The sequence below is a fragment of the Apis laboriosa genome, unplaced genomic scaffold, assembly GCF_014066325.1.
Source record: "Apis laboriosa isolate Shangri-la unplaced genomic scaffold, ASM1406632v1 scaffold17_cov146, whole genome shotgun sequence".
In the NCBI taxonomy this organism is placed as follows: Eukaryota; Metazoa; Arthropoda; class Insecta; order Hymenoptera; family Apidae; genus Apis; species Apis laboriosa.
Window position 1 is genome coordinate 2200659 of NW_025222181.1, and position 26065 is coordinate 2226723.

The following is a 26065-nucleotide window of genomic DNA, read 5'->3' on the forward strand; positions in this document are numbered from 1 at the left end:
CCAAATTTAAAATAGCCAGACTTAAAATACTGTTATTCAAAAAACGAAAAAAATTGACAATAAGAGAAATTTCATTTTTTATTCAATTCCATTTTCCCATTCCGATCCGATAAAAAGAAAAGATTAAAAATAATTCCTAAGAAAAGAAAAAAAAGAAGAAGAGGTCCATCGATGAGAGGCCAAATTTAAAATAGCCAGACTTAAAATACTGTTATTCAAAACGAAAAAAATTGACGATAAGAGAAATTCCATTTTTTATTCAATTCCATTTTTCCATTCCGATCCGATAAAAAGAAAAGATTAAAAATAATTCCTAAGAAAAGAAAAAAAAGAAGAAGAGGTCCATCGATGAGAGGCCAAATTTAAAATATTCGAAACGAAACACGAAAAAAATTGACGAAGGAGAAGAAAGGAGGGAGAGGAGGAAGAGGTAGAAGAAGAAGGAACAACGATAGCGAAAATTGGACGAGGGAAGAGGGAAGTGTATGAGTGCATGTACGTGTGTGTGTTCGAGTTGCTTGTTTACGGGCGAATGAAAATTACACGACGGTACCAGCCACCCCTTGGTTCGACGCGTCCATTCATTAACACTTCATATCCCGTTGCGACGTGGCTGGTAACGAGCCTGTCATAATTATCCGCGCTAACTTTATTACTGCGGATACACGCTCTCCTTGCCCGGGCTATGATACTCGTGCGTCATAGGGCAAATCGAGCGAGCACCCCCCCTCGTTTCCACGAGGAAACACGTTCTGATGAATTTAGAACGCACACGCTCTACTTATAAATAATAGGGAAAGAAAACAAAAAAAAGAGAAATAATAAGAGGTTAAGATGAAACGATGACGAAGGCGTTCTTTTATTTTGGGGAAAAGGGATGATGATGAAAAAGTGAGATAACCTGTTACTTTTAATTTCAGGAAGGAAGTGATAATAATTTTGAAGAACGTATGGGAAGATAATTACTTTGCGCGGGGTGATTAATTACGAGGCGAGTTAAGTCTCCTTTTAACCTCTCCTTTCGAGATTAATCAATGACAATGTGAAAAAGAAAATTTCATAAAAATTTTCGCCCCTCGAACGAGAACGAAAAATAAAAAGAAGGAATCCGAGATATAATTTACAAGGTTGGGAAATTCTGAATAAAAAGCAGGCGAATCGATCAAAAAAAGAGGCTATCTTCGAAAAGAGTGATTTGAGGATTGGATGGAAAAATTTGGATCAATAATTGAAATCGCCCTCCATTCCCCCTCTCTCTAATTACATTTACTCGATATTTAGATACGATCAAAGAGCGAGTATGGTTCTCTTCCTGACGATATATCTTCTGTAATTAGAAAATGTTGCCCCGTTTCTTTGTAAAACTCGAAATTTTTAAGTTCGAGCGGAATGAAATGGAATTAAATTCTTTCGTTTCTCGAGAAAAGAAGAGAAATTTCACGTTTAAAAGAAAAAAGTAATCTGGAAATCATTAACGAATAATATCACGCGGTTTCCATTCGTTTCTGAATTAAAATTATGATTAAACCTCTTCTTTCAACAGAGGTGCTATTTCTTCGCGAAAGAATTCATAGAAAAGCATACACACACACACATACTGGCGCGAGCCATTACGAGATTCCATTTCCCTGGCTAGCTCGTTACTTCGACCACTTCGATGGAAAGAAAAAAGTAACGCGGGGATTCGCGTGCATTCGGCAAAAATACACGCTCGATTGCGCTCGCATTCGTGGAGAGAGAGAGAGAGAGAGAGAGAGAGAGGGGGGGGCAGAGCCACGGTTATAGCGGCAATCGAGCAACTCTCATACCGAATGATCGATGACTCCATTGTGCGCCCTTTCCCATGTCCCTTGCCACGATTCCGTGCGAGCGGCATACAAAAAGCCGGCCGCCATTTCGAAAATGGCCGGAATTATGGAAAATTCGGGCCTGGAAGATCGATCGACCCCCGTGATTTCATCCCTTGCAATACGATATTTCTCTCTCTCTTTCTCTCTCTCTCTCTCTCTCTCTTTCCTGTAAATCCCGACGAAACATTCGACAACGAACCTCTTTCGTCGCTCTCTCTCTTCTTGGCGACAGTTTTGGCGGAGGAGAATATTTCGTAAAAAAAAAAAAAAAAAGAAAAGAAAAGAAAAGAAAAGGGAAACATCTGGACGGTGTTGAAAAGGAGGAAGGAGAAAGGATGGAGAAAGATGTTACGAGAAGAGGGGGAGAGGGGGGGGAGGGAAATTGCGAATCTGAAATGTGGAAAGTGGTTCGAGGTTACATTCAGGTTTGACGAGTCGAAAGAGAGAATTTTATTCGACCGATTCTGATCAAGTTACGAAATAGTTGCGTAGAATTAAGTAACCGTTTAAGTTAGAGAATTACACTTTAAATTCTTTCAGCTAAAATCCGCAGCTTGTTACAATTTTTCAATATAGAATTCCATTACGATATACACTTGCGAGATCATAGATATCCAATTAACAGATGCTTGGAATTTTTCAAATTCTTTCTTAAAATTTGTTACAATATAGAATTCCATTACGATCATCCATTTGCAAAATAATAAATATCTAATTAAATGCTTGGAAATTTTTAAATTCTTTCAGTCCGCGAGTTTCAATATAGAATTCTATTACGATTATACTTATATATATATATATATAAATTTCCAGTCGATAAAATAGGCCTTCAATTAGAATCACGAGGTAATCCGCGAACGAGGACAGGCGCAGGAATTTCATTCGCGTGAAATAGAAAAGGAAATAACTCGGTTGCGAAAGTAGTTGGCTGGAGGATCGGGGTGGAGCAGGAAGCGGGCGCGAGTTCCTCGAGGGAGCCACCTTCCCGTCCAAATTCCGCCCATCGAGGAACGAGGCTTTATCTGTTCGTTGCTCGAGCAAAATAGAGACGATCGAGCGAATAATAGGGCCCGATATCTTTGAATGAAGACAAACCTCTTTGGCGGAATGGCAACCATCCCTCTTGTCCGGATGGACAGCTGTCCGTCCATCGGCAACCACCCGCCGGATTGTTGTGACTGTGGATGTTTGAGCGACAAGAGGATCGACTTTTGAACGACTATAAACGTGACGCTTGAAATGAAACGTCAGGTTCAACTATTCTTCGAGAGAAGAATACACCTTGCCTCGATATCTGTAATGCCGTCGAACGGCATTAGAAACTCGTCCAAATGAAAAGAGAAAATGTAGTAATAAATCTATAAACTTTGTTAAATAATTAATTCGAAATTACATGACACTTCAAAATAGAATTTAACAAGCAAAAAGAGATATATTATATCAAGAATATATGCAATTTCAGGATTAAATTGTTACAATTTGCTCGTTAATGCGAATAACAAAATATATGAATGTTTCAATCGTAAGACGTAATCGCAATCGTAAATCGCGCTTTCTTTCTTCCTTCGTGGCAAAATAATTCGGACTTGGGAGTAGCGAGTTCGAGAACGAGGAGGAGGGGAGGGGAAGGATGTTGTTGGTCGCGGATAAAAGGCGACCAAGACCAAGTTTAGCATGACAATGCAGGTGCCGCCTCATCCCACGTCAAAACGCAGCGTGGCGCCACGGCCAAGATACGTACCAGACCGATCGACTGGTTTGTAATTGTTTAAGAGGATTAGCCGGGGGTAAAGTTTACGCGTGTCCAAAGAGTGGAGCCGCTGATATTTATCCTCGACATTAGACCCCCTGTCTGATCCCGGAAAATTCCATTAAAAGTGGCTGGAAATTGGCGTGAATCATCGAGCCCCCACCTTCCGCTTGAAATATCCTAACCTCTCTGGATGCATATTCGAACAACGCTTATTTATTCTATGTGTATGTATTATTTATACTATGCGTGTGTATAAAATCAAAGTGAGGAGGAAAAAAGATCAAAGCTTACCAATATCTCTCTTCCAGATAGATTCTGAATTGAAAGAAGACGATGAATTTTACGAGCGAAAATCAAACGATCCGTCCATCTATTAACGAATATCGACGTGTGCAACCTCGTACGACGGATGTACGGAGAGTGCGTTCAAGTGAAAAAGAAAGAGGCCGACAGAGAGAGAATCAGAACTATGAGAAGTTCGATCAAGATGAAGAAGATTTCCTGATCTGATCCGCGCGGGACAGGATGTCGCGGGTGGCCGCAGGTGGCGCCCCCGATATAAGCTTCTCTGACTGAACCGCTGATACAGGGCCAGGCCTCTCTCTCTCTCTCTCTCTCTTCTAAAACTTTTACGGCGGAATGTGTCATCCTGTCACTGAACCCACATGGGGTACGAGACGTCCCATGGGCCCGTCACAAGTTCCCCCATCCATTCCTCCAGATCTTCTCCTTCTCCTTTTCCTCGAGATAAACGTTACTGTTACGCAATACGAATGATACATTTTTTCGCGATCTTTATTTTTTTCGTAACTTTTAATTTCTTTTGTAAAATTCAAAAATTCTCTACTTTTTCTAACTCGTATATATATACATACAATGAAATATTCGAACGAAAATTAATTTTTTGCATTAATTTCGATGCGCGAACGTAGAAAATTAAGAATAATACGTTACAAAGAAATTTCCCGTTTTTTTTTCGAGAATCTATTCTGGAACTACCTGGTCAGGACACAGGTTCCCGGACACGGTCGACTTTCACGGCGTGGTTTCTATCCGTGGTCCGTAATTAACCCATCAGACGTCAGGCGTTAATGAAAGTGCAGGAGAGACGGCACCGGTGTGTCCCGTGTCCCGGGCAAGGACAGGTGGGAGACACGCGTGTGTACACAGAAGAAGAGAGCGAGCCGGTGTGAAAAACGAAAAACGGTGGAGAAGGGAGAAGAGAAACTCTCTCGCTCTCTCTCTTCCTCTTTTTCTCGTGGACGGGGAAAAAGAGGGAAGGGGAAGAAGGATGCTGGAATACAGCGTTTCGAAGGGAATACAGGATAGGAGGCGAGGGCTGGGGCTATCCTGGAAGGTGGGCACCACGAGATATAATACCCGACTACCTCTACCAGCCGCGATAAGTGTCAACTGCAGCGTGCCAGATAAAAAGAACGTAGGAAAAATAAAATTTAGCTCGGTGATCCATCATGAGGCTACGGACGCCGGACGCGCAGGCTCCATTCCCATTGGCTGGCTCCGCCCAAACATGGTCACGTGGCCCCACTCGAGGATACGCCCACTTTCCAGAAGGCAGCACCCCTATCTATATCTCAGCAGCCTACGTATGCCCGAGAATCGAGCGAGGAAGAGAGAGATAGAGATGGAGAAGGAGAATGGTGTCCGTGGCGAGAAAGAGAGAGAAGGAGAGAGAGAAAGAGAGAGATCCACGATAAACTGGACGCACAGCCAGACCCCCTCAGGCTCACCTGCGTGCTGCCTTCGACCGTGCCGCCTTTCCGCCAGTCCACTCCACCTAGCCAGTCCACTTCAGCGACCCTCGTCGATCGGATCGACGACGCGTCCGCTTCTCCACCGTTTATCGCGACTCGAGTATCGACGAACGAGTTCCTCGCGCATCTATACGCGGTAATAATATGGATCTGCCTCGGGATCTGTAACGCTCTTTCGCGAGAGAAAAAAAAGAGTAAACGGCGGATTGATTTTCGACGAGTGGAGGAACTTCGACCCGAATAAATAAGAACAAGTGCGCGAGAAGAAGCTGTGTGATATCTGTGTGAATCGAAAGTTGAAAGGAAGGAAGAAGGGATCGATCATCGCAATTATTAAATATCGAATTAATAACGAACGGAGTGTAGTAGCAAGGGGACGAGCGATAGAATAGGATAGCGCGTCCCGTCCATCGCGCGATGTGAGCTAATTGGCCGATTGAATCCTCTTCTCTCTCTCTCTCTCTCCCTCTCTTCCCCCGCGCTTCCCTCCTCGCGAAGAGCGCGCGCGTCAAGGACACTGGGCCGGTGGTGGTCCGCGGGCCAGCAGGTGGCGGCTACCGCACAATTGATGCATTCGCCTCGACGCGACGAGGATGATGATGATGGACATGGGCATGTACGGAACTTACGGCAAGCCTGACTCGTATCCCAACTACGTTTGCACGGGTCAAGGGAATCATCATCACCATCATCATCATCACCATCACCACCAAACCACCGCCGGGGGACACGTGTCCGTCTCGGCCTCGCCCGACCTGGCCCCGACCCACTACTTCCCCCAATCGGCGGTCTCCCCTTACTCCTCCTCCTCCTCGGAGAGTTTCCTCGCCGCGGAATCCGCCACGTCCTCCGGCACCCCGCCCCAGCAAACCTTCTACTCCCCGTCGGCCGTGTTGCACGAGGACGGATCAACAACGGCGATCATCTCGTCCGAGAACGGGCTGAGTTACACGAATTTGGACTACACGGCCACCGCCCCCTCCTCCTCCTCCTCGACCCCCTCGTACGGCGCTGGAAATGGATCGGGGCACAATCCTGGATCGCTCGATCCTCACCACCAAGGCTACCACCACCACCACCACCACCACCACCTCCAGCAAACGGGGTACAGGGATCACCACCACCACCACCATCATCATCATCACGACCCCCAACAATCGGCGGGGAACGGTGTTCAGGGCGCCTCGATGATGACCCACCCCGCGAGGACGGCCGAGCACGAGAACAACCACCACCACCACCACCAGTTGCACCACCACCACCACCAGTCATCTTCTAGTCATCACCATCACCATCACAACGAGGCCAACGAGTACCAACAGCTTCCGGCCTCCAATTATATTCACCAGATACCAACGGCGTCCGAGGATTCGTTGCACTATCACTCGCAGATACGTCAGAACGAATATAACGTGGGGGGGCATTACAAGGAGGAGAGTCAATCGGATCCCTCGTGTTATCACGCGCTCCAGCAAGCGTCAGCGGGCCAGCATCCGCAGCATCTTCAGCACGGCCATCATCATCATCAGCAGCAACAGCAGCAGCATCCGCACCATCCTCAATCGCAGCAACAGCAGCAGCAGCAACAGCAACCGCACGTACCTACGTACAAGTGGATGCAAGTGAAGAGAAACGTGCCCAAGCCAGTCGGTACGTACACGTTTTTTGACTCGATTCGAAGACAGGATTCGTTCGTTTCTCTATGGTTTCTACTCGAGTTCTTCTCGGATGAGTGTTTCCATCGAAACGTGTCTCTCCCTCTTTCCCTTGATTTTTATCTGCTGAGAAATTAATGATCCAGGCTTGGATGGTGCAACTTCTTTTACGACTACTGGCAACTCGTAACTCGATGCTCTCCACGGCTTTATTTATATATATGTATATGTATATATCAGGCTGATGAATAATTTCTCGAAATAAAATTTACTTCGATTCGAATTATTTCGATTTTAATAAAAGTGAATAAGAATAATTGTAACGAGTTTACTTACGAATCTATTTTCTATTATTCTGAAAAATCCTAGTCGATAAATCGAATAGGAATGGAAATCGCAGAGGGAGAAAGATGCAGGGATAATTTTTCTTCGAAATAAAAATTACTTCGATTCGAATTATTTCGATCCCGATAAAAGTGAATAAGAATAATTTTAACGAGTTTATTTACGAATTTATTTTCTATTATTCCAAAAAATACGTCGATAAATGGAATAGGGATGGAAATCGCAGAGGAAGAGGGATGCAGGAATAAATCTTCTTCGAAATAAAAATTACTTTCGATTTTAATAAAAGTGAATAAGAATAATTGTAACGACTTATAGCACGTCGATAAATCGAATAGGAATAAAAATGGCGGAGGGACAGGGATAAATTCTTCCTCGAAATAAAGATTACTTCGATTTTAATAAAAGTGAATAAGAATAATTGTAACGAGTTATAGTACGATAAATATAGTCGATAAATTGAATAGGAATAAAAATGGTGGAGGGACAGGGATAAATTCTTCCTCGAAATAAAGATTACTTCGATTCGAATTATTTCGATTTTAATAAAAGTGTATAAGAATAATTGTAACGAGTTTACTTACGAATCTATTTTCTATTATTCTGAAAAATCCTAGTCGATAAATCGAATAGGAATGGAAATCGCAGAGGGAGAAAGATGCAGGGATAATTTTTCTTCGAAATAAAAATTACTTCGATTCGAATTATTTCGATCCCGATAAAAGTGAATAAGAATAATTTTAACGAGTTTATTTACGAATTTATTTTCTATTATTCCAAAAAATACGTCGATAAATGGAATAGGGATGGAAATCGCAGAGGAAGAGGGATGCAGGAATAAATCTTCCTCGAAATAAAAATTACTTTCGATTTTAATAAAAGTGAATAAGAATAATTGTAACGAGTTATAGCACGTTGATAAATCGAATAGGAATAAAAATGGCGGAAGGACAGGGATAAATTCTTCCTCGAAATAAAGATTACTTTCGATTTTAATAAAAGTGAATAAGAATAATTGTAACGAGTTATAGTACAATAAATATAATCGATAAATCGAATAGGAATAAAAATGGCGGAGAGATAGGAATAAATTCTTCCTCGAAATAAAAATTACTTCGATTCGAATTATTTCGAATCTCGATCCCAATAAAAGTGAATAAGAATAATTGTAACGAGTTATAGCACGTCGATAAATTGAGTAGAAATAAAAATGGCGGAAGGACACGAATAAATTCTTCCTCGAAATAAAGATTACTATTTTAATAAAAGTGAATAAAAATAATTGTAACGAGTTTACTTACGAATCTATTTTCTATTATTCCGAAAAATACGTCGATAAATGGAATAGGAATGGAAATCGCGGAGGAACAGGGATGCTACTCGAGGAGAGCACGTGCAAGATTAATGACGTGTGTCATTAATGAACCGGAATTACGTGTCACGTTTTATTAATCTCGTTACGCGTTGGTTTCAAAGGCAGTAGGTCGTCGGCCAATGAGTAACGCCAACATTTTTACTTGTCCGTCAATCTTCATTTCGTCGCTCACCACCCAGGCGAAAATCTCGCTTGCCAAAGTGTGGCGGACTCCAGAGGAATCGACGGCGACGGCGGCGGCGGCGGCGGCCATTCCAGATCCACCGACTTGCGTAAAGTGTCGTCAACGAGTGGCAATTGAGCCATGTCGCGACACTCGAAACAAGTTTAAACAAATTGTCTCGTTCTGAGAATTAGAGAGATGTTTATCCAGAAAGGAATTATTTGTTACTTATATTCGTAATAAACGAATAATTATCGCGATTATTTTAAAAAGAAATTCAGAAATAGTTGCTTACAATGACGTTTACTTTTCTTCTCTCTCTTTCGTTTTTTTTTTTTTTTCGTCGGAAAATGACGCACGTGTTGCGTCGCCGATATTATTCTTTTTCTTGGAGCAGGTTTAAAGTTAAAATTTACAATGTTTGGCGAAAATTACAAAGATTGACGATTCTGTAAATTGATCACAATATTATTCCTTTGAGCGCGTTTAAAGTTAAAATTTTCAATGTTTGGCGAAAAATATATAATAATATATAATATATAAAAATATACAAAGATTAACGATTCTATTATTCTTTGCTTTTTTGGAGTTGGAAGAATTGAAACAATTACAATGTTACTCCTTTTCTTCGAGCTATTTAAAATTTCCAATATTTGGCGAAAAATACAAAAATTGACAATTCTGTTGTTTTCTGTTTTTTTGGAGTTGGAAGAATTGAAACAATTACAATGTTACTCCTTTTCTTCGAGCTATTTAAAATTTCCAATATTTGGCGAAAAATACAAAAATTCTGTTGTTTTCTGCTTTTTTGGAGTTGGAAGAATTGAAACGATCGCGATATTATTCCTTTTCTTGGAGCTGTTTAAAATTTCCAATGTTTGGCGAAAAATACAAAGATTGGCGATTCTGTTGCTTTGGATTGAAACAATCGTTGCAGCTTTTCTATTTAAAAAATCCTTAAAATTGAGATTAGGTCTGTAACGTTTATTTCAACTTTCGATATTAATTGTTATCAAGAAACGATAAGGGAAAATAATCGCTATGCTTTAAAACACCAATCGTTCTGGACGATGATTGGCAATTTCATCTCTCTCTCTCTCTCTCTCTCTCGATTATAATTTCAAAAAAAAGAGAAACGATGTGTTCGAGAACGTTCAAACATTCGAGAAAAATAGGCGCGATAAAAATAGGATTCTTCTTCACCTACGAATCAAAATTCGATAAGAGGGATTTATTTATCGGATATTTATATCCCGGGTTGAGGTTGTTTAGCCGCTGTTTACGTTTATGCGACAATCGTAAACGCGCCCGATAAGATTATGCACACAGCCAGATAGATACGAGCCATTTTACAAGAATATCGTAGACCGGTAACCATAAATCAACACAGTTGCGAACCTCTCTCCTCGCCTATCTCTCCAACAAATCACTCTCGATTATTCCACTTACGTATATCTTTGATATTTTCATTCGTGGCGCCTACTAGTCACTCTTTCAAGATTTTTGTATATATATATACATATATATATATATTTTATGTGAATATTTCAAATAATATCAAAATAATAATTTCTGTTTCGCGTTATAAATTTCGTGATCACGATGTAAATCATTTTTTTTTTTAGTAGTAGAAAAAATCAACGTCCGCTAAATCGAGGAGAGAGAATATATTTTTATAATATGTTCACAGATTTTTCGAAATTTTACAAATTTGGAAGCTTGATATTAATATATAAATATTGGAGATAGAAGAGAAAAAAATATTCTTCTCTTGGAAAACACGCTGATATCGCGCGGATTGAATTCGACGATGGCCGCGCGAGATATCGAAAAGCCTTCCCCCCCCCTTCCCCACCCTAAGNGCGGATTGAATTCGACGATGGCCGCGCGAGATATCGAAAAACCCTCCCCACCCTAAGATAAGATCCGCGCTTAAGAACGAAAATTCTTGCACTGTGCAGTTATCTGATTATTTCGAGGGAGACTACAACGCCGATAACGGATATCTCGTCTCCCTGAGGCTTTAATTAAAAGCCGATATATTCTCATGACGCGTACGTAGTAAATAATCTATCTGGTCGTTGTGAAAATTAAAAATGTGAAGAGAAAAAAAAAGTAGAATAAAAACCAAGTCCGATTGAAAATTAATCGAAACGAGTTGGAGCGAGAGGAGGAGGAGGAGGAGGAGGAGGACGAAAGATTAAAAAAGAATAAGGCAAGCAAATAAGAGATCAGATTAGAAATACTGACTGGATAAATACACGATAATGTAGTACCCGTTACGCAAAAATTGAATGTGACGGAGGAACAATTTATCGTTTCGAAAGTGGCGTGATCGTTGAACGGCCGACGATTTGCATAAATGTGTCTAATTAGTATTAAACGTGGGAGGGAAAAGCGTATAAAAGTCGAGTTGTCAAATGTGGTAATAACTCGTTCATACGGATCGATCGAATTTCAGGCTGAATTTGAAGTAAAAAATTTTTCTCGCTCGACCGGTAAAAGAATTCTCCGCGTTACCCTGATATTCATATATCGCGTTTCGAATTTGTCGAACAGGAATACGATTCGCCCGAATACCTTTGGAAATTGATTCAGTTGATAAGGTAGAATCGAGTCGAGGAGACGATCGAATGGGTAATAGAATTTTCCGATTCTTCTGAAATTTCAAAAAATTCTTCCACGCGAAAATAAATATCGTGCAACAAGGAAAGGGGTGTTGAGAGAATGATAAAACACAAAGAAGGGAGAATTTGAGGTTGAGTAAGTTTGGAAAATTGTTGGAAAAAATTGAAATCAACATGATCGTAATGTGAAATGCGATAAGAGGATGCCGGTTCAAGCAAGGGCTCCCCCACTCGGGGAGCTAATTTGCTTAACAGCGAGGCAGGGGTTGGAGGGAATCGGCGGCTAAGCCTGGTATCGTTCAAATGGAGCTTGTCAGGATTACCAGCGTTTCCCTTAATAGCTCATTATAATCGAATTAATAACACCAGCCGAGAAGTCACCGAGGGTGACGCTTATTACACCGAGACATGCAAACGAAACTCTCTCGTCGAGTTCCTTATCCACCATTTCCACGCTGGAATCGAATCTAACGGATCTCTCTTTCTCTTTCTCTCTCTCGATTGGTGATTTTAGATTTTTAGTGAATTTTTATTTTCGATGTTGCTTATATATTTCAACAATATGTTATTTATTCGTGTGAAAATAAAATTTAACAGAATATTTCATCGATGATTGCAGATGACTTTATATTTGCTATCATTTTCTTTTATAAGTTATTGGTTTGATAAGATTTTTGTGATTAAAAATTAGAATTGATTCTTCTACTTGAGTAAAAATAGTGAAGTTTATTTTCTCTTTGTAGATTCAAAAGTTCTGAAATTAGAAATGAATTAAATTTTGAATATAATTAACTAGAATTCTTATTTGAATATACCTTCTTACATTTGCAATGATATATGCAATTAATGAAATGAAAATAGAATTTAACAATCTTCCATTGATGGATGATTTTTTCTTATAAGTTATTGGTTTGACAAGATTTTTGTGATTAAAAATTAGAATTGATTCTTCTACTTGAGTAAAAATAGTGAAGTTTATTTTCTCTTTGTAGATTCAAAAGCTCTGAAATTAGAAATGAATTAAATTTTGAATATAATTAACTAGAATTCTTATTTGAATATACCCTCTTACATTTGCAATGATATATGCAATTAGTGAAATGAAAATAGAATTTAACAATCTTCCATTGATGGATGATTTTTTCTTATAAGTTATTGGTTTGATAGAAGATTTTTGTGATTAAAAATTAGAATTGATTCTTCTACTTGAGTAAAAATAGTGAAGTTTATTTTCTCTTTGCAGATTTAAAAGCTCTGAAATTAGAAATGAATTAAATTTTGAATATAATTAACTAGAATTCTTATTTGAATATATCCTCTTACACTTGGAATGATATATGCAATTATTCGTGTGATTTTATATTTTCTATCATTTTCTTTTTTAAATTATTGATTAGACAAAATTTTTGTGATTGAAAATTAGAATTGATTCTTCTATTTAAAGTTTATTTTCTCTTTGTTAAGGCGTGTAGACTCTGAAATTAGAAATGAATTAAATTTTGAATATAATTAATTAAAATTCTTACCTCTCACAGTAAAAAATTTCTTCTGGTCAATAACTTAAACAAAATTTTCTTTCAATCATGAAAAAATGTTTTCCTTATCAACTCCTTTGAAAATGATTAAAATGAAATGAAATTTTAATCAATAGAATTCTTCAATCATGAGCAAATATTCTCCTTTCTCTTAAGCTTCTTTATTAATTTAAATTCCAGAACCAACTTTGAAAGTAACTGAAATAAAATGAAATGAAATGAAGTGAAATGAAATTTTGAATAAATATAATTAGAATTTCTTATCTCCCTTTCAAAATTCTCTTTCAAACCACGAAAAACCGAATAATATCCAATCTCTTTTCAAGACGAATCCATGGAATCGTCTCTTTTAACGCAAGAGGGTTCGCTCTTCTTTTTCCTTCTCCATCCGTGTACACCAATCCCGTACACCGATCACGAGAGAGAGAGAGAGAGAGAGAGAGAGAAGAAATCGAATGGTATAATGATAAATCGGGAAGGGGCTGACAGCGTGCGCCTCGTGTGACGCCCCCCTCCCCTCCTTCCCCTCCTTCATTCACTCGCTCGCCCGCTTCTCCACCACGTCCTCCACGGGAAGAAGGGTGGTCCACGCGTCCCCTGTCCACAGGCCTCCTGCACCCCCCGCGTGGAACGCATTATGGAGGCAACGAGGGAAAAAATACTACTATTGTGCGTCCCCTGGCCAACCAAAAAACTTCTCCACGGCCAAAATCTGCCCGAAAACTCTCCCCCCTCCCCTCTTCTCCTCCTCCTGCTCCTGCTCCACTCCGCTCCGCCCATCTCGTTACTTCGAGAACACCCTTCTCCCTTTCCGTTATCCTGCGCAGCTTTCCTTTTTTCGTCGACATCGTCCTTCGATTATTTATTTCGAAATCGACTAATTTTTCGTTTTCAAATCGAGTTAAATTTAATCTTATTAAAAAATATACAAAATTATGTTATATTATATTATAATATAACAAAATTATATTATATTATAATATATATTATATTATATTATATTATATTATATTATATTTCCTAAGTTAGGTTAGGTTTTATATATATATATATATGTATAATCTAACCTAACCTAACTTAGGAAATATAATTTTGTATATTTTTTAATAACCTAACCTAACTTAGGAAATATAATTATAATATAATATGATATAACCTAATCTAAATATATATATAACCTAACCTAACCTAACTTAAGAAATATAATTTTGTATATTTTTTAATATTTTATTATATATAAATTATATTTCCTAAGTTAGGTTAGGTTAAGTTAAAAATACCTTTCGATTAAATCTCGAGTAAAAAACTTATCGCGAAAGATAGGTTAGAAATAATTATTGAACAATTCCTATCGAGGACTATAATATTAAATATATATATATATATATATATATATATTTTTCGTTTCAATCGTCTTCTACGATTTCCTTTTTTTGAGAGAGAGAGAGAGAGAAAATCAATGGATTTATTTCGAAGATTGGCGATCAAATGGAGTTTTCCATTTTGATCTTATGGAGGCAATGAGGAATCGTAGATATTTTCAGTGATTTTCCAAATTTTAATTAACTTTTTACGGAAAATCAAAAATCTATCGAAGGAACGTAAATCATAGATTTTTATACGACTTGGAAAGAGAATTAAAGAGAGGAACGAGATCCAGGCCAATATTTAGACTCCGTATGATTGGCCAGAAAAATCGGTATAAATCAGGTTTCACACGGAAGCGAAGGAAAAATCAATCGCTGACCTGTGCTGCTCGACCGGTGTTTCTCGCCATTTCAGTTTTACGGCACACATTTCTCGCGACACTCAGGAGCGGAAGGCTCGATTGCAACGCTTGCTTTCGTTCCTCCGCTTGCGATATCCACGCGTACGCCGCGCGCTTTCTTCCAGCAACTCCTGTTTTACGACGTCGCGTCACGTATCGAGGCAACCTTCGAATCGACTCCGTCGATCGCCACGCTGCTTTCCACTCGGCTCCTTCTCGGAACCGATTATGCCGGTTGTTGCGCTCCGCTTTTCGTCACGTCGTCCATTCGACGATACTCTCTCTCCCTCTTTCTCTCTCTTCTTGAAGAATTTTCGAATATTCGAGCGTCGTTGATCGATCAGAAAGATAGTCTGAAACAATATTAAAAACAAAGGAATTAGAATCAAATTTCTGATCTGATATAATTGGTGGAAACACGAGGCTCTCGTGAACTTGCCTGATAACGATTCTACATTTATATTACCTACCAACACTGGATTAAAAATAAGAGAACGAAGAAGAAAATTGGAAGAAGAAGAAGAAATTTTGTGAAAAAGGGAAAAAAGAAAAAGCAAACGGAAATGTACAAACGATAAGGAAAATATATATATATATATATATATAACTGGATAAGATGCAACAAAATTGAAAAGAGAAGATGAACGCGGATATCTGACGAGTTTCTCTACTTTAAAAAAAAAAAAAACGAATCAAACCTGGCGGATAAAGTGGACGAGAACAGGAAGATGAGGAGAGGAAAAACACTCAAAAGCTACGATGACGAAGAAAATTTCAATTCTCCGAACGAGAATTATCCTCTCCCTATTATAAATTTCATCAATTCCTCGAGCGGAGAAAAAAAAAAAAAAAACCTTTGGAAAATCCTCGATTCGCAAGCGGAAGGAAAAACAAGGAACAGAACAGAAGGAATAGAGCAGCAAGTAGTTGCGCCGTACGGTCGAGCGTAGGCCGTAGCCGGCCAAGCAAGCAAGCAGGCAAGCAAGCAAGCAAGCAAGCAAGCAAGCAAGCAGTCAGCCAGGCAGGCAGAGTGTTACGACTCGGCTAGGGCCGTCGGTGGACGCGTGAGTGAGTGGCCGATATCTCGCGAGGGGATCTCAGAGGATCGCTCGCGTGTTTCCACCCGGGCTGCCACCCGCCGAACCTGGCAACCCCGGATCCCGCAACAACCCTGCCTAAGTAACTGACGACTCCCCCCTCCTCCTCCTCCTCCCCTCCCCCACTTCCCTCCTTCGCTCGCGCCGCAACGCGCCCGACGCGATCAACGGCCACCCTCCCCCCCCCTTCCCTCCCTGTCCACGTGTCTCGCGCAACGGTGATTTTCATTTCCGCGGCACTTCAGTAGGAAGGATATGTATCGCGGCAAAGCGAAAATACGTGGGCCCCATCGTGAAAAAAGTCGTCGATTATTGGGAGGAAGGGAGGGGGAGGGGAGGAGAGAAACTTTGGGAGGAGGTTAGTAATTTCGTGATTTGTCTATGATTTGTTGAAGAGGAGCTCGAGTTGGGGAACGTTGAGGAGTTGGGATGTGTCAATTGACTCGTTCGAAAAATCGAGCACAAGTGTTGTAATGGTAGTTTAAATTGAAGTATTATAATGGGTGGTTCGTTCCATGTGAAAAAAAATTATGAGAGCAGGCATCCGATTTCGAATTTGGGGATTGTAGAGGGAATGTTAAAGGGAAATTGAAAGAAGTGAAGAACGAAAGAGGTGTTGAACGTAAACAATGTGATAATTTTTTATAAAATATGTTGCAATTACGAGGATAACTCTTTAAGATTCGTATCTGGTGTTGAACTTCTTGATCTTGTATCAAAGATAAAAATAAAATCAGAGAATCGCGAAGTGGGATTAGAGTCATCTTAACATGGACGAGAATGAAATTGCGTGTAATTCCAAGATCGAGGATTCGATGTTTGAACGACGATAAGCAGAATTGGAATGGATCGAACGGATCGAGAAGAATAAGAGAGACTTAGGCGATAAAACAAGGCCAATAAAAATGTGACTCTTAATACGCCAAATCGACTGACCTCGGAGCCATAAATAAAACTGACTGCACGCAATTCGTTCGGCAATCATGGATCATAAGAAATTCAGATTTTTACCTCACTAAAAAGCAAAACGTTCATTGTCAAAAAAAGAGGGAGGAGGGGAAAATGGAATTCATTATATAATACTAATTGTCCTATAAAAATATCTAATTCAATTTCATTATTATTTAATGCTAGTTTTTTTTCTTTTTGGCAACAAAAAGATTTAATTTAACAATAATAAATTTTATGTAATTGCTCTAATAAGGATTAATTTATATCTCCTTTGTAAAAACCAGTCGTTTACACTATGACTTAGGATATATCGGCTATCGCGATATTTAAATCAAAAGTAATCATCATGATGACAAGGAGAAAAGAAAATTGTGTCGTTTCTTAAGGACATCAGCTGTATCGAATCGATCGATAAGATATGAACGCAAAGATATTGAGAAAATCGATCCAACAAGATTACAAATATCTTCAAAAATTGATATTTCTAAAAAAAAAAAAAAAAAAAAGAAAATTTTCCATCTGTACACACAATGTGCCCTCCTTTAATTAAAATTTCTCATTCAAGTTCCAACTCACCCTGTATTCGACCCTTATCGCACGATCGACCACTCCGCAATATCTAACAATATTCACGATAAAAGCTGTCAGAAATTAAAGGAAAGGGAGAGGAAAAGCTACAATTAATTCGTGATCTAGATTTTAGATTCGAGAGTAATACGAGAGTCCCTTTTATCGTCCCGAATCGTACAACCGTGAGAAAATATTTACGCAGCCAACACGAATTTCATGTATTTATTAACACTTCAAGAAGACCGATATACGTATTGATAAACACATTGTAGACAGTTTACTTACGCTCAATGCCATCAGATGATGCACATGGATCATATCTGTTCATATCTGATACAAATAAAATCACTACCTATTTGTAGACTTCCTTTTTTATCTTGTATCTATAATACATACGATATTGTCGTCTCCCAAATGTAAATTGATTTTCATTTATATTATTTTCATTTTTATTTAACTCTCTTACGCACTTTTATAATCAAAGAATACAAACCAATCTTCATAGAATTTGACTCTACATCAAGCCAGATATATATCGATGCACTCAGACCGTTTCCAAACGATATCTCTCTAACTGTGAACCAGCCTTTAACTCGAGAATGTTAGCGTCGTATCGAGCATAGGCTTCGTTACCGAAGCACGCGCCCAACGGTGAAACACGATGATCGCGCTATTGACGCCGTTCAAGCAACAATAACGACTTTACGACGCTCGTTAAACGTCTCGATATACCTCTTATTGCCGTTCAACGAGAATCGAGCCTCGTTACGGGAAAAAAAAAAGTTTCTTTCGCGCAACAAGAGGCCGATATTTATCGGCAAAACGCGATATAACTCTGGGAATCGTTTTTTTTTGTTTGGTGCAAAAATGAGCGACGACGTTTTATGGAGGCCATTATAGGATAGGCTGAATAAGGCGGTGCGTATGAGCGCGGGATATTTAAAGGCAGTAAATTAGACAAGTTATTATAGTATAGGAACGAGATGGGTACGAGGATGGGTGACCATGCATGGGTTAATGGCTACTGGAATGTATCGCTTGTTTGATAATACCGGGTCTCAATGGCTTTATTCTTGTTAGAGCCACTTAAAAGCATTTTTCTTTTTTTTTTTTTTTTTTCTCCCGTTTGCCTCGAAGCTCGGTTATAGGAAAATTGTTATAGGCTCGTGGAGACCTCCGTGTTTGCAAAGATTCAATTATACGTACGGAGGATGCTACGGGGAGACGAATATTTGCTCGGGAGAAGAAGTTGGGATGGCGTTCTACCGTGTAATCGGATGTGGAAATCAGATAAGTTCAAATACAGCTGGATCCTGATCTGGATACTTTTTTTTTTTTTTTTTTTAGTCTTCTGTTCAGGTAGCTCGTTAAAATCTCGCATAGCACGCATCGGAAGATATTAAAAAAAAAAAAAAAAAAAAAGAAGAAGAAGAAACGATCGATAAGTAAATGATAAGTAAGAAATTAATACATGCCTTCGTATTTATTTAAAAGTTGGATATAAAATTTTTACGTGGAAAAAATGGATTGAACGATGATGAAGAAAATCCGAAGAGGAAGGAAACTGGTAGTATCCTTATCCAGGTCCATCTTTCCGGTAACATAATACCCCTGTGGCTGCTCGCACGTACACATTTCACCCCTCTGGTTTCCCCCTTCCACGTCATCTGCGCCCTCCCCCCTAGCTTTTAGCCTTTGAATAATATTTGAATTGCGTAATGCTCGCCTAACAGGGGCACGTTTCGAGGCCAGATGATCATCCCGCCTGATCTACCGATTATCACTCTCTTATCCAGATCGAAGAAGGTTGAAATCGGTGTATCTACCAAATTGCTACCGTGAAGTACAATTTTTGATAATTCGATTTTCTCGAAAATAAAATTTTAAATGATAAAATTTTTTCTGTTTTTTTTTTTTTTTTTTTTTTTTTATTTATTCTCACATGTAGAATGAGAATATCGCCATCTTATCGTTGATAATTCATTCGTAATCGAATTTTACAAATTCAAAAGGTAAAATTGAAAATTATTAATGATTAAAGTTCTCTTCTGATTATTGAAATGTACATTGGATACGAAGTTTCACGATATTCCAGATGTTCGAATATTATTACGACAGACAGAAAACGAGTTTCCATTACGCAATAAAATTTTTCACGATCGATGATGTGATTCTACGTGATTAATAAACGCTTCCTCGAAGAACCGGATCGAGAATGAGTTTTCATAGAACTCGCTCTTATTTATCTTCCCGATCTCGCTTTACTTTCCTTCATTGAATAAACCAAAATGATTACAAGTCGTGGATAAAATGTAAGCAATTAATCAAAGTATAATTAGCATGTTAAAATTTATTTCATTTTAATTTTCTTATTAAAAAAAAAATCTAACCTATAATTACACTATACATCTCTCTATATAAACTTAAGCTCTTTAATTAAAATGTTACATAGCTGCATTCTTGTGTATTCACCTTAACCTACATCCAGATCGAAAAGATTAAATTTCAACGAAATCCATTGGTCTCAAAATTACGAGAGACATCAATGAATATAAATCTACAACTACAAATCCGTGTACCAATAATCCGTCTAATACAGGATATTAAAGAATATAAATCGTACGTTTCGTTCGTTTCCTTAGTCGAGAAACTGGAACTCGATTGCAGGAACAGTTTCTACTCACGAACGGGCGAGACGTCGAAGAAAGGGTTAAATAACTGGAATTACGGTTCCATAGATGGTCGCAAAGATCGTGAACAATATTCGGCCGGTGTTTCCATTTGCTTTTATCCACCCGCATTATCCAACCGCCTCCCCCTCCTCTCTCTCTCTCTCTCTCTAATTTGGCCACCCTCTCTCGCTCGTTTTCACTCGTGCACAGACGTGCCACGAGTAAAATAATAATATTAAGCCAGGTGAGATTTAATCGAGGGGGGGCCTTTGAACGAAGCCTGGCGACTGGCATGCATGCCTCGAAACCGCGGCCGCATGTGTTTCACCAGGTATATTATGCACAAGCGTGAGCAGGAACGTGTGTTACGAGGGACATTACATCCGTGTTCGAGCTTTAAAGTGCGCTCACTGTCGACTAGCTCGCTGTTGGCCGCACTGTTGTAACGATTCGATCTTCTAAATAACTTCTTTCGAAAGTATAAATATTTCGTATTTATAACCGTGAAATTTTATTTCGAACGATGTACGTCTCGTCTCGTTGCGTGCCTGATTAAAATTCAAACCGATGACTCGATATACTCGTCGTGATATCATTCGCCTATTGTGAACTACGAATTAATTATAACAAAAATGATATATAGATTATTTGGAAAATCAATAATTTTCATATCGTTCAAATTTATTTGTACGTAACAAATTTTATCTATCTACGATCGTTTTAAATTGTAATTCAATATTGTCAAAGTGACAAGTATTTTTTATAAAAATTTCTTCACATATATATTATTACTTGTCAAAGTAGTATAATAGTTAAAGATTCAAGAAAATATCGAACGAGATTTAATTCTTGGGAAGAATTCACGTTATTATGTATAATAATAAATAGTACGATTATAATGAGAAAAAGAAAAAAAAAATTGAAGAACAAAAAAAATTTATAATTAAATTGCGAATACTTATTCATTTATGAAGATTTTAAATGTACGAATAATACGAATCTCTTATTATTTAAATTCCATTCCTTTAATTGTATTCCTTTTATTTTCATTCGTATGAAAATTCGCAATCTAATAATAATAAATAATAAGAGATATGAAATAATAATAAATTAGAATGAGAAGAAAAAAAATGATAAATTAAAAAAAAAAATGAATTGAACAATAAAAAAATAAATAAATAAAAGATATAATCTTATTTCTAATTTAATCCTATATCTCAGTAACTATTGTCAACATTACTTATTGTCAACATTATCTAAAAGGCAACACGATCGTGCCATAAAATTTAAGTGTCGTTAAGTATGCTAATAATTTTAATCGATGCTATTAACGTCCATCGCGAAAGAACGTCATAATTACCAATATATCGTGGTAATGCTTAATCGAAAATGATTCATTCATTCACGTCCAAGCATGTTTTCATCCGACTCTAGGATTTATCTTTTCAAGAAATGAAATCAGACATAGCTACCATAGCAAAACTGTACACGATATCCTCTGAATTAAAATTTTATAGGTTATCCTACTCTCGAATCTAATATAAATTAATGTTCCTTTTTATTTTCTTTTTTTATATTATATAATTAAAAAGTAACATCAATTTTATCTTGTATAAATATGTTTTCGATTAACCAATAACTTTCTTATTTCGTCGAAAATGCATAATTTGATTTATTATTAAGGTAGAATGTTTTCTGAAAATGCAATATTCAAGATTCCAAAAGAACTTTGATGCGAGATTAATGATCACTGATGTGTATAGAGACTTTGGTCGATTTGACGTACGGAAAATCAACGGTAGCTCTGTCCTCCCGTTAAAGTGCTAAATTGATGAATGAGTCGCGAAAACGAAATACATTTCATTGTACCACATCGGCTCGTGGACTAATAGAACTTGTCCAACTCGATTATTCGACTTGAAGATGCGTGAGCTTAATGGCCGGCGGCCAAGTTCCGGACACAGTTTTTAAGTGACTGATGTTTTCGGAATTATACGAAAAATACGTGAGATAAGATCTATTCGTGCTATTTTCTCGAGATAAATTGATTGACTTTAGTTAGATTAAGTTTGGATTTAGGTTATGTTTGAGTATAGATTAAATAGTTGTAATATCGGATAAAATATGAAAAAGATGATGAAAGGAAGAAATGAAGCAATACAGGCAAACACGAGTGAAAAAGAAGATGTGGCTCTAAGGCGGTGGCTTGACAGTTTCGTCCACCCTGTGCCATTAAGTAAATTGACTTCCACATACCGGTAGACTAAATAACAATCTAATTTCCATAATGCGTAAGTGACGCCACCTTTTTTTTATCGGAACGCATTCCTCACTATACTTTATTTCGTTGCATTTCGTTACGTCTTAAAATATTTTATATTTAATGAACACACGTGTAAACAATTTGAAAAAATTCGTATCAAATTTTAAGATTAACTTTGTTCGAATTTATGATCCAATCGATATCAAATATGTAGAAGAAAATATCATACGTATACGTAAATTGAGAATGATTTCAAAATGAGGATAGTGGTCAGTTGATAAATATGGGCTAAATAAAATGACGTAACAACTTACCCTTGACAACAGCTGATGCAATTTGATCCAGATTTAGGGCTTAACCCTATCGGTCTTCGATAGAGGGTGGACAGGTTCACTTCTTAGAACACTGACCAGCTGTGTTGGACAACAAACGGCTGTCGATTGGTGGACCAAAGTTGAGTTTCATTCTGTACAGATTACTTTTAACCTCTTTCTTGCACACGTTTGACACGTACGAAGGGCATTGACATCTGTAATTAAGATGAAAAGGAATTTAAGTTAGATACATTAATTCTTCTAAGTCATATAAATTAATAATAAAACATCTATCTAATTATTAGAATTTTATAACTTAAATTAATTATATGTCGTAATATTTACGACAAAACTTTTGTTTGCTAACAATTTTTATTACAAATTGTTTTTTCGTATTATGGTTAGAAAGAGAAAATAAAAGAGAAAAATCTTTATAAATATAAAATATAAAAGGAATTATTTGAAATATGAAAAATATACTTTGAATGTACCTTGCAAAAAAGTTTTTCAAATAAAAAGAAGAATTTAAATTTGTTGCAGCAGCAAAGACAAATCCAAATGTTGGAGAATATGGCGGCAGCACTGGTGGGAATGCGTCTCCGTACGCCACCACGGCGAACGGTCCAGTGAACTGTCTTACCGGTGGACCTATGGCCGGTATTGCAGGTAGTTTCAACAATACCGGCCGAACCAACTTCACGAACAAGCAACTTACAGAACTCGAAAAAGAATTCCATTTCAACAAGTACCTGACTAGAGCGAGACGTATTGAAATCGCGTCAGCATTGCAACTAAACGAAACACAAGTGAAAATTTGGTTCCAAAACAGAAGAATGAAACAGAAGAAGAGAATGAAGGAAGGCTTAATACCAGCTGAGAGTACGACTATAAGCTCACTCAGTGGCGCCAGAAGTTCAAGTAATTCGCCAACTAGTTCTTCGAGTCATGAAACCAGTGGACTCGGTTTATCTAGTTTTACAAGCGATAACAGTCGGGAATCGCCACCTTCTTCCTCAAAAGATTGACGCGTTTCTTGCTGCAGCAACGAACGTTTATATAGCCTACGACTTAACGATGATTGGTGAAAACTAAAAGAATAAAAAATGTTATTTTAAATCGCGTGATTTGAATTTACATTGACTTGAATTTTCTTGCTGCAGCAGCAATAGTAATTATAGTATTTCCAATTTTACTAGAACGAAATCATTATAATAATATATAATAGTCTTTTGGCGATCTTGAAAATTATCAAAATTAATCGAACATAGATTAGAAATTGAACGATGTATGTACTACTTATGTGAATTATTTATTTTTGATTGAGTTATATACTGTAAAAACAGTGTGAACAGAATTCCCGAAAGGTTACCATATACCTCAGTTTGTGTAAATGGTATAACAATATTTATATATAATTATAAATACCAATGATATTGATCACGGCATATTAAAAAAAAAAAAAAAAAAAATTACGAAGCTATTTTTCTTCTCTAGATGCTTATGATTAATGGCATCTAGAAAATAGTCTTTTTTTTGATGAGAACAATTATTGTTTGATGTTATCATCCTTATATTAAAATTATTTTAAATATTTTTTATTCATTTGTTCTTATTTTATCTATTATTAAATTTTAGCACTAATTAATTTTCATACCAATATGAATTGCTATAAAAATTTACATTTTCAAAGAAAGAATTAAATTTTGATAAAAATAAAAATCTTCGTAAGCGTATTATTATTGTATTATATAATAGATTATAATTTATTTATAATGATAACATAAGAACAATAGTTGTGCTCCCAATTTGAATATCTTCTGTATGTATATGTACATAAAATCTAATGCAAATCTTGTACGAATGTCAATGCACATCACTATACAATAAAATATCATTAAAGTAAACAATTATACAATAAGAAAAAAATATCATTGTAGAAACTTTAAATTTATCGAAATGTATAAAATAAATAAAAAAATAATGAACTGTATGATGAATTTTAAAATAAATACAAGATTTGCATTGATTCTATTTAATTTAATTTGACCATTTAAAAATTAACGAATTAATATAATCGTAGTTATATAGATTATATTGTGATTATTAAAAATTCTGTACCTAAAATGAATTTGGATATAATAAATTGTGATTATTCTGTAGTGTTATTTAGAATTCTGTAGAAAGAATAAAATATTAATACATTACAAAAGAAAACTTATAAAATTCACTCCGAAATAAAATGATTTAACTAATTATGATGTTATTTTTTTATAATGTATTCACTATTTCAATTCACTATTTCACAAACCCAAATTCAATGCACATATTTCTTAATGCACATACACTTTTTTTCATATTTGAAATCTAGGCTGATCAACTTTATAAATATATATACTGAATTTTAAATATGTTCAAATATTAAAAATGATTGGTAACACTGCAATACTATTAGGTAATAGTTAATAAAATTAAAAAATCTATGAATACAATTCAATGCATAATATAAATAAGCATAGAAATATTTCTGAAAAAGTAATTTCAAGAAAATTATTTTTAAAATCTTTTTAAATTTTTATTAAATTTTGTGATTGAATTAAATATAATTTCTAAACCTACCACTCTAAATCATAGAGGGCATATCAAACATTCTTTTATGCAATCGATATTTTAGAACATAGAATATGAAGTTCCATGTTTAATCTATCGTATATTTCGTTTGTGCCATAACCTTCAAATTAGGTAAAACAAATTTTCAGAAGTGAATATGATCGAGTAATTAACAAAAAATGGAAGAAACTGACGATTTGGAGGACAGTATAAAAATAAGTGCCAATGAATTATTGGCTTTCCAAAGAGAATTAAAACAGGAGAAAGAACTTCTTCAAAAGATATTAACAAAAATTGATGATCAAGTACACAGATTACAGGTAAATATGATATTTAAAATTGTTTTTTTCATTTGTTTTAATACAAAAACTATTTTATATATAATATAAAATATTTAGGTGGAACAACTTCATTTATTGGGCCTAATGAACAAATCATTAAAAGGCACAACAGAAAATTCCTCCTCATATGAACCTGAAAATGATATTCAACAAGACTCTACAAACAAATCATTAGACTTGTCTGTAGCATCAGCCTTTAAACATTTTGAAGAAGAAATTGAAGATGAAGATGATATTTAGAACGACGAATAATTTTTGTAACTTAAAAATATTAAAAACTATACATTTTATACATATTGTTATTAATAATTTTGTCAGTTTGATAAATTTGTTTACAACTGAAAAATATATTAATTCATTTTATAAATATACTTCATATTAATAAATTTCTGTCTTAATACATT

The 26065-nt window shown here is 36.7% G+C and overlaps 2 protein-coding genes and 1 long non-coding RNA gene across 4 annotated transcripts; 2 read left to right on the plus strand and 1 right to left on the minus strand.

Annotated features, from left to right (window-relative positions):
- The first annotated feature begins 5425 nt into the window (after positions 1-5425).
- On the plus strand, positions 5426-24708 carry LOC122711665 (homeobox protein Hox-B1). 2 transcript variants are annotated; one of them, XM_043930663.1, is made up of 2 exons: positions 5426-7028; positions 23254-24708. In XM_043930663.1, exons 1-2 carry the CDS (start codon positions 5972-5974, stop codon positions 23736-23738), a joined length of 1542 nt encoding a protein of 513 aa, XP_043786598.1. In that variant the 5' UTR covers positions 5426-5971; the 3' UTR covers positions 23739-24708. The 2 variants fall into 2 exon arrangements, with proteins under 2 accessions (XP_043786598.1, XP_043786599.1); XM_043930664.1 differs by having other exon boundaries at positions 23257-24708.
- On the minus strand, positions 14554-23315 carry LOC122711666. Its single transcript, XR_006346143.1, has 3 exons — positions 23205-23315; positions 22714-22928; positions 14554-15199 (listed from the first exon to the last, which is right to left on the minus strand). It is a non-coding gene; the product is annotated as an uncharacterized LOC122711666 (long non-coding RNA).
- Positions 24709-25338: 630 nt separating the features above from the next.
- LOC122711641 lies at positions 25339-26029 on the plus strand. Its single transcript, XM_043930631.1, has 2 exons — positions 25339-25640; positions 25719-26029. Exons 1-2 carry the CDS (start codon positions 25500-25502, stop codon positions 25899-25901), a joined length of 324 nt encoding a protein of 107 aa, XP_043786566.1. The 5' UTR covers positions 25339-25499; the 3' UTR covers positions 25902-26029.
- The last annotated feature ends 36 nt before the right edge of the window (positions 26030-26065 follow it).